Source organism: Ochotona princeps, chromosome 1 (genome assembly GCF_030435755.1).
Source record: "Ochotona princeps isolate mOchPri1 chromosome 1, mOchPri1.hap1, whole genome shotgun sequence".
NCBI lineage: Eukaryota > Metazoa > Chordata > Mammalia > Lagomorpha > Ochotonidae > Ochotona > Ochotona princeps.
Genome location: NC_080832.1, coordinates 93,093,545 through 93,108,190, shown reverse-complemented (window position 1 = coordinate 93,108,190; position 14,646 = coordinate 93,093,545). Strand labels below are relative to the sequence as shown.

Below are 14,646 nucleotides of genomic sequence, written 5' to 3'. Positions count from 1 at the left end.
AACCTACACATGTAGTATGAGTAAGTACACACAGAACTAGGTCCACCTGGGACATTTAATATTAGAAGAGAATATCAAAGTCAATATCTTTATTGTGAGAATGTACCATAGTTTCACAATGTATTTTCTTTGTTGAAATTGGATACATACTATCTCTTTGTATTTTTTCAGACAACTCAAATGAATCTATGGATTTTTAGAAGGGTAACAATTAAAATTTTGTATTTTATGTAACTTAGAATATCCAGAATAATATAATTTTGACATATATTCAATGTAAAGATATTAAGAAAAATTTCACTCCTAATCATAGTGACACAGTAAGTTACTTACAATTTTAGTCTTTTTCCGATTAGACTGAATTTTCAGTAATACCAAATATTATAGGGCTTCTTTTAAGAGTTACATACAACAAAGATTTTATTTTTTTTCGCTTGTAGTTTTCTACCAAGTCATTCCCACCTTGCATGCGCCAGTTACATAAAGCCTTACGGGAAAATCACCATCTTCGTCATGGAGGGCGAATGCAGTACGGCCTCTTCCTGAAGGGCATTGGTTTAACGTTGGAACAGGCGTTGCTATTCTGGAAGCAAGAATTTATCAAAGGAAAGATGGACCCCGACAAGGTAATTGTGAAAAATCAGAGTGTTGTGTCATGTGTGTTGTCTCGTGTTTGAGAAGCAGGGTCAGGCTCTCTGATCCTATAGTGCCTGGGTTTGATGCCCAGCACCGGCTCTTGACTCCAGCTTCTGCCAGTGTAGATCCTGAGAGTCAGCAGAGATGGCTAATGTGATTTGGATTCTTCTACCCGAGTGGGAGACCTGACCTGGATTCTGAACTCCCAGCTTTGATCCAGCCTTGGCTGTTGTGGGTTGTGTGCAGTAGATAGAAGATCAATTTCCCCTACCTCCTTGTTCCCTCACCCTTTTTTTTTGCCTTTCAAATAAGTAGATAGATAAATCATCTTTTTTTTTTAAAAGATTTATTTTATTTTCATTACAAAGTCAGATATACTGAGAGGAGGAGAGAGAGAGAGAGGAAGTGGAGCTGCCGGGATTAGAACCAGCGGCCATATGGGATCAAGGCAAGGACCTTAGCCACTAGGCCACGCTGCCAATCATCTTTTTAAGAAGCTGAAAAACCGAGTTTTGGATTTGAATACATTTCCTAAATTATTTGTTGAAAATTCTCAAAAACCAAGGTGTTTACAATTTAGAGAAAATGAAACTCACGTATTAAATGTTTGAAGTTTAATGTTTATTTAAATGTTTTAAGTTTTATTTCCCCAAATGGCTGCAGTAGCCAGAGCTGGTCCAGGTTGAATCCTGGAGCCTAGAACTCCATGTGAGTCTCCCACATATGTGGAAGGGGTCTATGTGCTTGGTCCATCTTTCCCTGCTTTCCAGTGCACATTAGCATGGAGCTGGCCCACACATTAACCTGGAAGGGAGTCTTGTTTCCTGTGGTATCACTTTTAGTAAATATAAAACTAAAATTGCTTTCTTAGTTGTATGAGTGGTCTTCAAAAAGTTCATAGACAATGGATACTATGGAAAAACTATGCATAGGTAGATAGGTGTCCTACTTCCAAAACATGATTGTATTTGGGGGCTGAGCTTCAGCAGATGAATTTAGAAAAACACGGTTCAGTTGAATCCATGATAGGTCTATAGCTAAATACTTCTTTCAAAAGCCCAGATCTGAGGATGAGCATTAGGGCGCAGCCAGTTGAGCCCCCCACTGGGATGTCCACATTTCCTGTCAGATGACAGCCTGAATTGAGTCCTGCCTTTGCTTTTGATCCAGCTTCCTATTGATATGCTCCCTGGAAGGCAGTAAGTGATGGATCAAGTACTTAGGTCCTTGTCACTCTTGTGGAAGATCAAATCGATTCCTTAATTCCTGACTTCAACCTGCAGAGCTGTTTCGGGTGTGTGCCAACAGACAAAAGGCTTCTCTTTCAAATATATATATATAAATCTTCATCAAAACAGCTTATATGTGTTTATAATAATTATAAAATAACTTGTAGATTCTGAAATTTTGTTTTGAAAGGTAGGTTACTGATAATTGTCATTTATTCTTAAATGAGTTGTTATGGACTTTTACACAAAATTAATAGTGTTTTTTAAGGTTCAGTTATTATATCTTATTTTGAAAGTAACATACTCTGACTATAGAAAATATGAAAAACTAGAATTTACTTGTCATTGCTGTATTTTGAAATTATTGTTGCTATTTTACCCTTTCTACTCTTGATAATTTTGTCCCATTGTGTTTTTACTCACTTCAAAAGTTGACATATCATAATTGTTCCATGTTGACTAGTCTTTGAAAATATAATTTTAGCTAATTACCTAAAATTGAGTATATAATATATCCTTTGATACAGTTTGTTTAATCATCCCCATTGTTGGCTATTTGATTGTGTCTAATTGACTCTCTCTTGTGAGAGTCATTACAACCAATATTTTGAGGATGTCATTGATTATAATTATGATTAATTCTTTTATGTATTCATGTAATGAAAGTGTAGAGTTTTAAAGATTTACTGTATGGTATGAAATGACATCAAGCTATTTGAGAATCTTGCTCTGCTATTGATATCATCATATATTGTTAGAAATTTGATATACTCAGTACATTGACTACTATAAGGTTCTCCAGATGAACGGAGCTGTGTGCATGTCTGAGTTATTACAGATAATTGGATCACTTGTTTGTGGGGTTGACCCTCCAAAGGTTTGTGTTTGGCAAGCCAGAGACCCAGAAGAGCTGATGGCCATGTCCTAGTGTCAGTCTGAAGGTCTGAAAACCAGGTGAGCCAGTGGACAGTATTGCTGCTGTCCAAATGCCAGCAGGCACGAGTTACAGAGTAGGCATATCAGTCCAAACAAGGGGACACAGTGAATCGCTGCTCAAGGTAGTTAGGAGAAAATGCCTGCCGGCTTACTCACTGAGGGCCCACCTTTTTAATTTATGGAGGCCTTCAAATGGCTGAATGGCAGGTGCCTGCTTAGGAGGACAATTTGATATGTACTACCAATTTAATGTTAATTGCATCCAGAAATGAGTTGCAAATACACCCAGAATAATGTTTGACCAAACATGTAGGCATTTTGCTATTCAGTTAGGTTGATGAATAAGATTAGCCGCCAAAGCAGATAATTGCTTGTGGGCTGGGGAGAGTTAGACTGTGGTTGAAATAGAAAGAAAAATTTCAAGAGCATTTTAGCTCGTTTGTGCTCTTGAGTAAGAGAGATGGGAAAACTGCATTATGCCAGCTAATGTTGACACTTATTCTCAGTAATGTATTAGGGTTGTCCGAGAAACAACAATGTGTTATGTGTGTATGTGATTTATTATATTTATCTTATGTCCGTGAGTATCTGCAAGAACACTTGCTCACTGATCTTTTGTTTATGTGCATGTGGGATGGTTTATGTGTCAATGTCATCAGTATTTAGCTTTCAATAATTTCCTTAAAGCTTTCTTATGGAATTTTAGCTTTGTAGCGTAAAAGTCGTTTATTCAATAAATAATTTTTTAGCTTTCTACATAACATATGCCAGTCTATTTTTATTAGCTTATTGGTTACATCAAATACATTATCTTGACTAAAAGATTGTAAGTTACATTCATAAGCTATTATGACAGATATTTCTTTGTTACACATAAATGTTCATGTTTTTCTTAATATCTTACATACTTTTGCAGTGAAATATGAAAACCTGAGATGTTATCTTCTCTTTAACTTAATGATTATATATACTTGTTAAGTGATACATTAATACTTATAAGAGGTACATACCATTGTTGAAATCTAAAATAGTATAATTTCATAGAGTGTCTATCAATTCTGTGTATTAGATGCTTTTTAATAGTGTTCTGATCTTACGACTGTAGCATTGAGCTGGAAGGGTGAATGGTTTTGTGTAATACCTTCTGTCAAGGAACTAGTTTCCCGACAGTGCAAAAAAAAAAAAAAGGAAAAGGCAAGACAGGAGAATTGGTTACCATTTTTAGTTTCAACCAGAATTATACTTTACTATTATTTTTCCAGGTGGTCATAATGTCTGTGCTTTTCTTGTCTTTCTGTGCATGTCTTCCTTGTACTAATTTATTTGAACTCTGTTGCTATGTATATCTGAGTAAATATTATAGGTGCTTGGCTATTACTTTTGAAGTAACAGAGAAAGGTATAGTGTCAATACTTTCTAGTTGTAGTAGTTGTCTCTGTTGCCTAGAGTCAAATATTTCTTTTTCCCGATCTCTTTGCAATAAATAATACGAATCTGTGTTACTTAAATTGGCCACCTCATCAGTGTCTGTGTCTTCCTGCCATTTTCCCTTGCCTGTACATGTCACAGACCACTTTTATATATGTTTTCAGCTAAGATTATTGTTAAATGTTGGAGGAGAATTTGTTGTCTATGCTTTAAAGCAGTATGAAACTGTATGTGTTTGTGTTTTTACAAATAATCCAGAATATAAATCTTAAAATATCCAACTCTAAGCATGTTGTATTAAAGGTAAGCAGTTTTTTGTATTATTGATCGCAAAATTGTTATTTTCTGTTGTAAACATTTTTGAATAGTAATGTGATTTATACAAATTTCTAATACTCACTGTTACTTATCAGAATGTCATCATCTCTGTGTATCTAAAATTTTAGAAACCATCTAATACAGAATATTTATTCAACACTAACTTACATGGGTTGCTTTTCTTTTAAAACTATTTTCAGAGTAGCATACATTCCCCAGTATGTATCCTATACAGTATCATCCAAGAAATTAATATACAAAGGTGTTACTTCTTACAGCACCCAGTTATTTGTTATGTTCTGAAAATTTTTGGCAATTACTGGTACCTCGTTAATTGTGGATTCATTCATTTATTGTTTGTGCCCTGCAATTAGAATATAAGCTATTATATTATCTATCTTATTATCTTGTCTTTCTTGTTTATAGCTACATATTCAGGCACCTAGAGCAATGCCTGACTCATAGTATGTATATTTAATAAACAAATACAAGGAAATTTTATTTTCATAGAATTTATGTATTTGTTGCTGACCACATAGTAGGCATATCAAAACCTTAAATTTATGCCTTTGGCATGAAAAAAATATGCTTTTATTCTTTTTAAATAGAACTGAATTTCTAATAATCTGTAGAGTATTCAGTCATTTTAGTTGCTACCAAATTTGTTGTTTTCTGTTTTTACTAAAGCTTGTATTTAGTAAAACTTGTAATTTTACGAAATCAAAATATAGATTGGAAGATATAGAGCTATTTAAAAAGTGCTAATCAGTTATTAATGTGATTTAATGTCCAGTCATACATTATGTATTTGGTTGTAAGTATTTAAATACTATACCTATAATATAAAATATTCTTCATAAGAGCACATAAATATATGTATATGGATAAGTGCACGAATGTTCTTCAAAGAGTTCATGGGAAATTAGAATTAAAATAATTTTGCTAGAAAAAATTTGAAATTATGCAGTTTTTCTCAATATATACTTTTCATGACCTTGTTGAAGATCTGTTAATGATTGATGTAGATCATTCATTGGATTTTTGTTGAGCATTCACTATAAACAAGTGCTATTCTGAAGATACTATAACAAAGGGCAAAGCCCTTATTAGTGAATACTTTCTGATCTCCTGGAATCAGGGAGTGAATAGGAATGCATAGCCAGAGGAAGAAGGGAATTCCTTGTTGAGGAAGTAGTGGTTGCAGGTGATTGGAACAGAAAAAGTATTGGTGCCATGGTAGTCCTGGAGGCTTTTGTGGATTTGTTTTGTTTTAGTTGTTTGTTTTTACCTAACTCTCACAGGTTGACTGATGAATGGGCTGATAGGAACTGGTTTGAGTGAATTGGTGGCAGTCAACTAGGATCAGATCAGCTGAATAGGGCCAATTGGTAACTGAATTTAGGTATACATAATTTCACATTTTGAATATATTATAGTTACGTAATCAATGTGGTTGTTACTAAGATTTTCTGAACAAAACAGTATGAATTAGTTCTACTTGGTTTAAATTGATTTGTCCTCTCTAAATATGCATGCTGATGATATGGGTCAACAATGATTAAGAAAACCCCAACAGCTGTTTAAGAATTAATTTACCTGATAATGGAGTAAATTATGAGAGAGTAAAGTATAATTAAGTTAATAAGGTAGGTTATGTTAAGGAAGATCAATCTTTAATTGAGATTTGACGAAAATAAATGGCATGCATTAGCAGAGATTACAAAGACCAAGAATACACAGTGAACAAGGAATGAGGGGAAGGTAGGCAAAATGCTGCCCACTCTTTCATAATAGATTTTTTTTAAGATTCATTATTTTTATTACAAAGTCAGATATACACAGAGGAGGAGAGACAGAGAGGAAGATCTCATGTCCCATGATTCACTCCCCCAGTGGCTGCAACGGCTGGAGCTGAGCCGATCCTAAGCCAGGAGCCAGGAACTTCTTCCAGGTCTCCCACGCGGGTGCAGGAACCCAAAACATTGGGCCATCCTCGACTGCTTTCCCAGGCCACAAGCAGGGAGCTGGATGGGAAGCGGGGCCGCCAGGATTAGAACCGGCGCCCATATGGGATCCTGGGGCGTGTTCAAGGCGAGGACTTCAGCTGCTAGTCCATGCCGCCGGACCCACCATAATAGATTTTATAGAACATATTTATAAGCATTTTATGTTTCCTCTGTTACTTGTATTCATTCACTTAGATTTTTGTTAGCTGGTTTGGGGGTGGAATGGTTTGGTTTCTTGTAATTTAAAATTACATGCTTCTAGATTTCTGCCTGAATTTTACTTTCTGAGTTTGTTTGAACACTGTTTCATTTACATGCATGTTGTAGTATAGGACAAGAGATTTCAGTAATAAAAGAACATCCATTTCCTAGAGAACTTTTTATTGTAAATTATTTAGTCACAAGCTAATTATTTTGTAGTATACTTTACTACAAAAATCCTAGTTTAACTGCTTTTGTTATAGTTTATTACTGAGTATGAATATTTATGACATTGAAAGTCTTGCAGTCCTTTCAATTAACCCTGTCTGTGGGAAGCTGAATCATTTGAAAATTGTACTTAGATTGCCAAATACTTCTTTGGATACATGAATAGTTCTCCAAGGAATATTCAGAAGTTTGAATGTCTTACTGCTTAGGTAATGCTTAGATTCCTGAAACATATGCACCAATGCTTTGTGCAAACGAAGTGCATTTAATTAATCATTGTTAAGATTTGCACATATTTTTCTTACTTGTAATTACATATGCCAGTTTACATGAGGAAAAAATAAAAACCTTACTCTGTGTGCAAGAGATAAAATGAATCAGGTTTCTATTTAAAGGATGAAAAGGCAGATCACTAAAATATTCTTTCACATGGAACTTGATATTGAATCACCTTAGCCACTAGCTTAGTTAACAGTTAAATTGAACTGAGTAATTCTTTCCAATAAATTCAAAGCAATGTGTCCTCTCAGTCAGATTGCTTACACTCTTGCTATGCATTTTTTTTTTTAAATTTTAAGCCAGCCCTATTGGATATTAAGTACAACATAGATCATGTGTAGTTTATAAAACTAAAATTCCTGTCTCTGATGCTGTTCTTAAGGGCTGATATAGCTTGCAGTAAAGAGGTCAAGGAATATTTAGCACTGTTTTAGAATCTTTTATCCTTAAACTCCACTTTCATCATGTCTTAGAACAAACATACTTTATTAACAGTTGGTTTAAATATAGTGGTCTGCGAGCTGTGAATATATGAAATGTAGTTCACGTTAGGTTTTGTCTTTGGCTTTTGACTTTTTTGTTCTTGTTAAGACCTGGCTCCAGCATTAGCATCACTTAAGAAAGTATTGTGAAAGCAGAGTCTTTGAATCCAGCTCTTAGGACAGAGCTCACAATTTGTGGTTTATTAAGACATCTGGTTGAAATTAATATGCAGTAAAGATTTGGAACCACTGCCCTTCTAGAAGTTCAATTTTGTTATTAGCTTATTCCTAATATAGTAATTGTAGGAGTTGGAATGGTGTGGCAGGTTAAGACCACTGCAGGAGACACTGGCATCTCAAGTCATAGTGCTGGTGTGGTCCAGGCTGCTCCACTTCCAATCTAGCTTCCTACTAATGTGCCTGGGAATTAAACAGGAGACCAGGGTGGAGTTCCTGGCTCCTCACTTAGGCTTGGTCCAGACCTGGCTGTTGCAGATGGCTGATCTTCCTCTTGTTTCCCTTTCTCTATCACTCTTTCAAATAAATAAAATGAATCATTTTTAAAGATTTCTTTATTCTTATTTGAAAGTCAGATTTACAGAGAGGAGAGAAGGAGAGAGAAAAAGAGATACCTTCCATTTTCTGGTTTACTTCTCAAATGGCTTCAGTTGCTGAAGGTGAGTCAGTCTGAAGCCAAAACCCAGGAGCTTCTTCTGGTCTCCCATGTGGATGCAGGGACCAAGGACATGAGTCATTTTCACTGCTTTCCCAGATCATAAACAGAGAGCTGATTTGGAAGTAAAGCAGCTTGGATACAAACTGGTGCCCATATGGGATGATAGCATCACAAAATGGAGCATTGATTGAGTGTGCCACCATACCCTGCTATAAAATAAATCTTGAATAATAATTCAAAAAAATATAGGTACTGATATTAATTCAGCCCTTATTTGTGAATTTTTATGTTTCTATTTGTGATTTAAAGATATGTTTTGTCAGTAACCTGTTACATTGCCAGATTATAGCAAATATACATAATTTCTAGCAGAGTCTTTCAGTTGCAATATTGATAGTTGATTTCTGATAACTTTCAGTGTTGAGTCTGTTAGCTCTTGGGGAAATTAGTCTGGACGTTGGCTACTCAAAGCTAACTGCCTCTATCTGTGAGTAGTTAGTTCCAGTTTACCCCTCATTGCCTCTCAGATATGAGGGTAATGCAAAATGTGATAGTAAATGGAATGAAAGAAATGTTGATTTTGGTGGAAAATAGTTTGTTAAAGTTTTTTGTTGTTGTTTATTTCAAAGGCAGAGTAACAGAGATTGAGAGAGCTTCCATTCACTGGTTCATTCCCAAAATGGCTGCAACAGCCACAACTGGGCTAGGCCAAAGCTAGTTGTTTAGAACTCCATTTGTGTCTCCCATATGAGTTGCAAGGGTCTCAATACTTGGATCATCTTCCATTGCTTAGCAGGCATGTTCTGGATTGGAAGCAAAGCCTTCTAGATGCAAGCCTTGGCTCTGATATGGAATGCCAGCATAGCAGGTGATTGTTTAACATGCTCTTATAAATGGGCCTCAAAAAGTTTATTTAAAATACTTGTTGTGGGGCCTGGCGCAATAGCGTAATGGTTAAGGTCCTCGCCTTGAACTTGTTGGAATCCCATATGAGCGCCGGTTCTGGTCCTGGCAGCTCCACTTCCCATCCAGCTCCCTGCTTGTGGCCTGGGAAAGCAGTCAAGGACGTTCCAAAGCCTTTGGAACGTGTACCCACGTGGTGGACCCAGAAAGAAGTTCCTGGCTCCCGGCTTAGGATCAGGGCTGCACCGGCCTGTTGCAGCCCCTGGGGGAGTGAATCATGGGACGTAAGATCTTCCTCTCTGTCTCTCCTCTCTGTACATCTCCTTTCCAATAAAATAAATAAATCTTTAAAAAAATAAAATAAAATACATGTGAAAAAACTACATAAGGATTTAAAACTTTATCATGTATTTTTATTTTTTTGAGAAAGAACTAGCAATTTATTGCTTGCATCTTTTTACTTTCTTGTAAAGTGAACAGATTTCACATATTTTACAATACAGGTTTTTTTTTTATTAGTTACATTGCATTATGTGACACTTTCATAGGCTCTGGGATTCCCCCAACCCCTCCCTATACCCTCTCCCCATGGTGGATTTTTCCACCTTGGTCCAGTATTACAGTCAAATTCAGTCAAGATTCTTTCATTGCAAGCATAGAATCCAGCATCTTATTGTCCAGATAAATTCGATGGTTTCTTGCGGAGACCATCTCTGGTCTGAAGGCAGATCTGGCAGAATATCATCCTGATCAATTAAAATCATAATATCAACAACAATTTACAACATTATGGAATTAATTGACATGGTATTGAGTAACAAATATGTTTAAAAATGCAAGTTCTTAACCACATCCTGTGACTACTTCATTGACATTTCAATTTGAATTTATACACAGAACCGGCTACTGTACACCTTAAAATGGCTATAGGGTACTATTCAGCTATCTCGTGTCTATTTTCATTTTAGTATATAGTAGTTTATAGTGTTGAAGCAAATTTTGCTGAATTTGGCAGATTTTAAGTTAGTCTAAACTGGCTTATAACAAGGCATATGTTAACAGTTGAAGAACCGTTTTAGGAGGGGTGTGCAGAGAAATCTTCAATAACTAGTGAGGAGTAACTAATCTTTGTGTCCTATCTAGTAAGGTAGTTGTGAGTCCATGCTGACCGTTTCCTGTCTGGTTCTAAGCTTTCCTTGTTGTTCTCTTTCTATATATTCTTGTGTGTGTGTGTGTGTGTTTGTGTTTGTGTATTGGGGTGGGGGGCTCCGTAGCAACCCTGATGGTCGTTGCAAGAGAGGGTAGGGATCCAAAGTTGGAACTAAGTAAGGACCAGGGAAAGCTCTTCTTCCTAGTCCCGAAGGAAGCTTACCGTTCTTCTGTTTCTGCAGAACACTCAGGGCTTTTGGCTGTTGTTCCAATGGCTTGGATCCTGTGAGGAAGGATTTGGGCTTCCTCCGTCCCATGTGGTAGATCAAAAAGGGGCTGGATGACCTCAGAGTTCTTGGCCTCTGAAGGCACTCCAATTCCCCGTGGTCTCCTTGGTAGTTGTGATGTAGTCCTTGTTGCCCGTACTGATAGTCCTAGGTGAAGATCTGGGAGTCTCCAAGGTTGGGATACAAGCCTTCTCCTGTCCACCTGCTCCACTCTGGGGTCCCCCCCTACTTTGTGCGTATGACCTCCTGTTAAGAGGTTGTCAGGATTGCTCTTGATTCCTCCTGTATGTCTTTGTAGTTTTACTATTGTCTAATGCTGATTCGAGTCTGTTGTGTATTAGTAACCTGTTATGTTCCTGATAGGTTATACTTCACGTCTTCCTTACACATTCTAAGGAGATGGAAGATTTCTCTGGTCTCCCACCCCATTTCTGAGTAGCAAAGGGTTTTAAAAGTATATTAGGTTTTACAGTTCTTTGATGTAGATCATAAGCAGTTTGACTCACATTGATTGTTGGTTCATTGGTTACTTCACACTATCTTATTACATGAGATAAGGCTGTTTGGGGTTGAAATACTATTACAGTTTACAGGTACTATTTTTCGGATTGACATAATTTCATCTTAAGGCAAACGTGGTATCTAACCTTTTGGGATTGGCTCATTTCCCTTAACATAATGGTTTCTAATTGGGCCCATTTGGCCACAAAGAACTGCATTACATTTTTTTTTAAATAGTAAGTAGTATTCCATGGAGTAAATGAACCATAGCTTTCTTATCCAGTCTTCTGTTGATGGATTTTCTGGTTGCTTCCAAGTTTTTGCAATTATTGATTCTAAACATGACCAACAGTTTCATTGGGAATCCATCTTTTGTCTGGATGCAGGGATGCATGTTCCATTGTACCCCCACGCCTGCATATGATAAACCCCAGTACTCCATCATTACACATTACCATAAGTGAGAAGCCATGAAACAAGGTCAACAACCAGTATGAGTTAGAACAGAAGCCACAGAAGTCTCATTTTTCCCAAGAGACTTCTGTGTTTCCTTTTTGTCACTCATGTTTTGGTTACTCAGTGGCGTGTTATTTTTTCAAGGTGCAATAATTTGTTGTTGCTGTTGTTGATGATGATGTGGCTGTTCTAACTCATACAATATGGTTTTAGAAGCATAGTGATGCTTCCTTCTCTACTCTTCCTGCTGCCTGCATTCCCCACCTGCCCTCCTCCTCCCTCCCCTTTTTTTTCTAAAAATTTTCAGTGGCATACTTTCAGCTCACTTCTCAACTATAGGATTAACATTCCCTTAGGTGAAGATTTCAGTAACTAAAAAGTAGGAAAAATGCTTTTGTTTCTGAAGAGTTTATAAAAAGGCTGTAAAGAATAGTTTTTAAAATGTTAGTTCTCCTATGGATTACGTTTTTTGTACTCTGTAATAGTTATCACAGATCAGGGAAAACATACAATACTTGATTTTAGGGGGGTGGGGGCTTGTATCACAACCCATTATGGTTTCTAGTTGCATCCATTTTGTTGCAAAAGACAGGAATTTTTTTTTTAATGACTGGCATTTCATTATGTGTATGTGTATATTGTTTAACTTTTCATCTCTTCATAAACTTCTGGGTTTATTTTTTTTATTAATTTTATTAATTACATTGTGTTGTAATTTCGTAGGAACTGGGATTCTCCCCACCCCTCCCCACACCCTCCCCCCATGGTGGGTTCCTCCACCTTGTTGCTTAACCATAGTTCAAGTTCAGTTGAGATTCCCTCTTTGCAAGCATATGCCGAGCATAGAGTCCAACATCTTACAGTCCAGTCAAGTCCAACTACTTATTCGGGAGACCCTCTCTGGTCTGATGGCAGAGCCAGCAGAGTATCATCCCGATCAAATAAAAGCACTAACATAGCATTAGCAACAATTGACATCATTATGGAATTAATTGACATAGTATTGAGCAGCCAACATGTTAAAAATAAATGCGATTGGAAGAAAAATGGCTGACAATGGAGGGTTGATGTAAGGGGGAAGGCAGAGAGAGAGGGCCAAAAAGTGCCAGAAGAAGGAGCAAGTACAGTTAAAAATAGTATAAACAGGTGTGCGAACCTCCCAGGACACTGCAGAATCAACAAGATCCACCCAACCTGGAGAACCAACCAAAAACAACAACAACAAAAAAACCAAGGCAGCGCCTGGCGGCTCGGGGCAGCTGGAAAAGGGTGAGTTACAAACCCAGCAGGGGAAAGGCCGGCAGGAATTTTAAACAGCGTAAATACAGGCAACTGCAGGAAATCTTTGCACAAAGCCCCCCTAGTGGCGGCTAGAAACTACAGGAGTGCTGAAACCCCTAGCATTGGTGGCGATATTAATAACCTTGGGAAACCCAGGCAAAGACAGAGACGGTTACCCAACACACACTCCCTCATAACAAAACACCCACGGTAGCGGGCTGGCACTAGGACCCTGAGGCGCAGTAGCCTGGGGCTGCCGCACCAAGGGTGAAATCCCCGAAATCACAGTTAGTCTGAATTTGGGGCCAACCCAGTCAGGGCAAAAGAGGCGGCATAGCGGGGGCTGCCAGATCCCGTGTCTCAGACAAAAAAACAAAGCAAACCAAACCAACCAACCAAACAAACAAACAAACAAAAACACACAAAAACCCAAAGAAACGAGACCCAGGCGCCCAGGTGCATGGGTTGGAACTACACTGCGACCAAATACCGCACTGAAACCTGTAGCCCAGAAAGGAAAAAAAAAGCAAGAACTCCCTGGCCCAGAAGGAAAACAAAAACCTAGGTCAGCAAGGCCTCAGGCCACCCACTAGGTGGCAGCAGAGGTTAAGGGTGAGAATCCAGCAACACCTTGAACCTCAGAAATGGGACGGAATAAGAGAACTAGCGACATAGAAACAGCTAACGCCACCCCGAAGAGCCACCATAAAGCCTGGTCAATCGCAGAGATTACAGATGAAGAAATTGAAGACGTCTCTGATAAGGAGTTCAGAAAATAATTATAAAACTCTTCAGAGACAATGAAAAACGATGGGACGAGCTCAAAGATTTCAAAAACCACATAATCACAGAAACAAAATCATTCAAAAACGAGATCCTAGACTTGAAGCACAAAGTTGAGAGCTTAGCCAACAGAATTACAGCAGCAGAAGACAGGATATCCGACTTGGAAGATTCCCAGAATGAAAGCAGGCAGATTATTAACCAACTAGAGTCACAACTACACAAAGCGACCAAGATGATCCAGGAGATGAACGACAACATCAAGAAGTCAAATATCAGAATAATGGGGCTCCCAGAAGGAGTGGAAAGAGAGACAGGCATACAACCAGTACTTCAGGAAATTATGCAGGAAAACTTCCAAAATACCTGGAAAATGAACCCAATCCAAATTCAGGAAGGCCAGAGGACTCCCCACAGAGTTGACCCAAAATGATCCTCCCCAAGACACGTGGTAATCAAGTTACCCTCCAATGAATACAAAGAAAGAATCCTAAGGTTAGCACAAACCAAAGAGAAGCTTACATTTAGGGGCAGGCCATCAGAATCACTGCCGACTTTTCAGAACAGACGCTCTAGGCAAGAAGGGAGTGGAACAAAATCTTTCAAGTACTGAAAGAGAACAACTGTCAACCAAGAATACTCTACCCAGCAAAGATTTCATTTGTATACGAGAATGAAACTAGACACTTCCACAGCAAAGAGAAATTAGAAGAATATGCCAACACAAAACCAACTCTACAAAATCTCCTTAGAAATGCGCTACTCCCAGAGAAAAAGGAAGCAAGCCATAAGCAAGGATGGCAATCTGGGAGATCTCAATAAAGTCCATCCACAGAAACAACAATCAGTCACCAACAACCTCAAAAA

The 14,646-nt window shown here is 37.8% G+C and overlaps 1 protein-coding gene across 2 annotated transcripts in view; it reads left to right on the top strand.

The window, feature by feature from the left end:
* PRIM2 (DNA primase subunit 2) overlaps positions 1-14,646 on the top strand; it is a 290,246-nt gene that overhangs the window by 189,025 nt on the left and 86,575 nt on the right. For both annotated transcript variants that reach the window (XM_058661806.1, XM_058661814.1), the window contains exon 10: positions 441-626. In XM_058661806.1, coding sequence (XP_058517789.1) covers positions 441-626 — 186 coding nt within the window. The remainder of the gene's footprint in view (positions 1-440; positions 627-14,646) is intronic.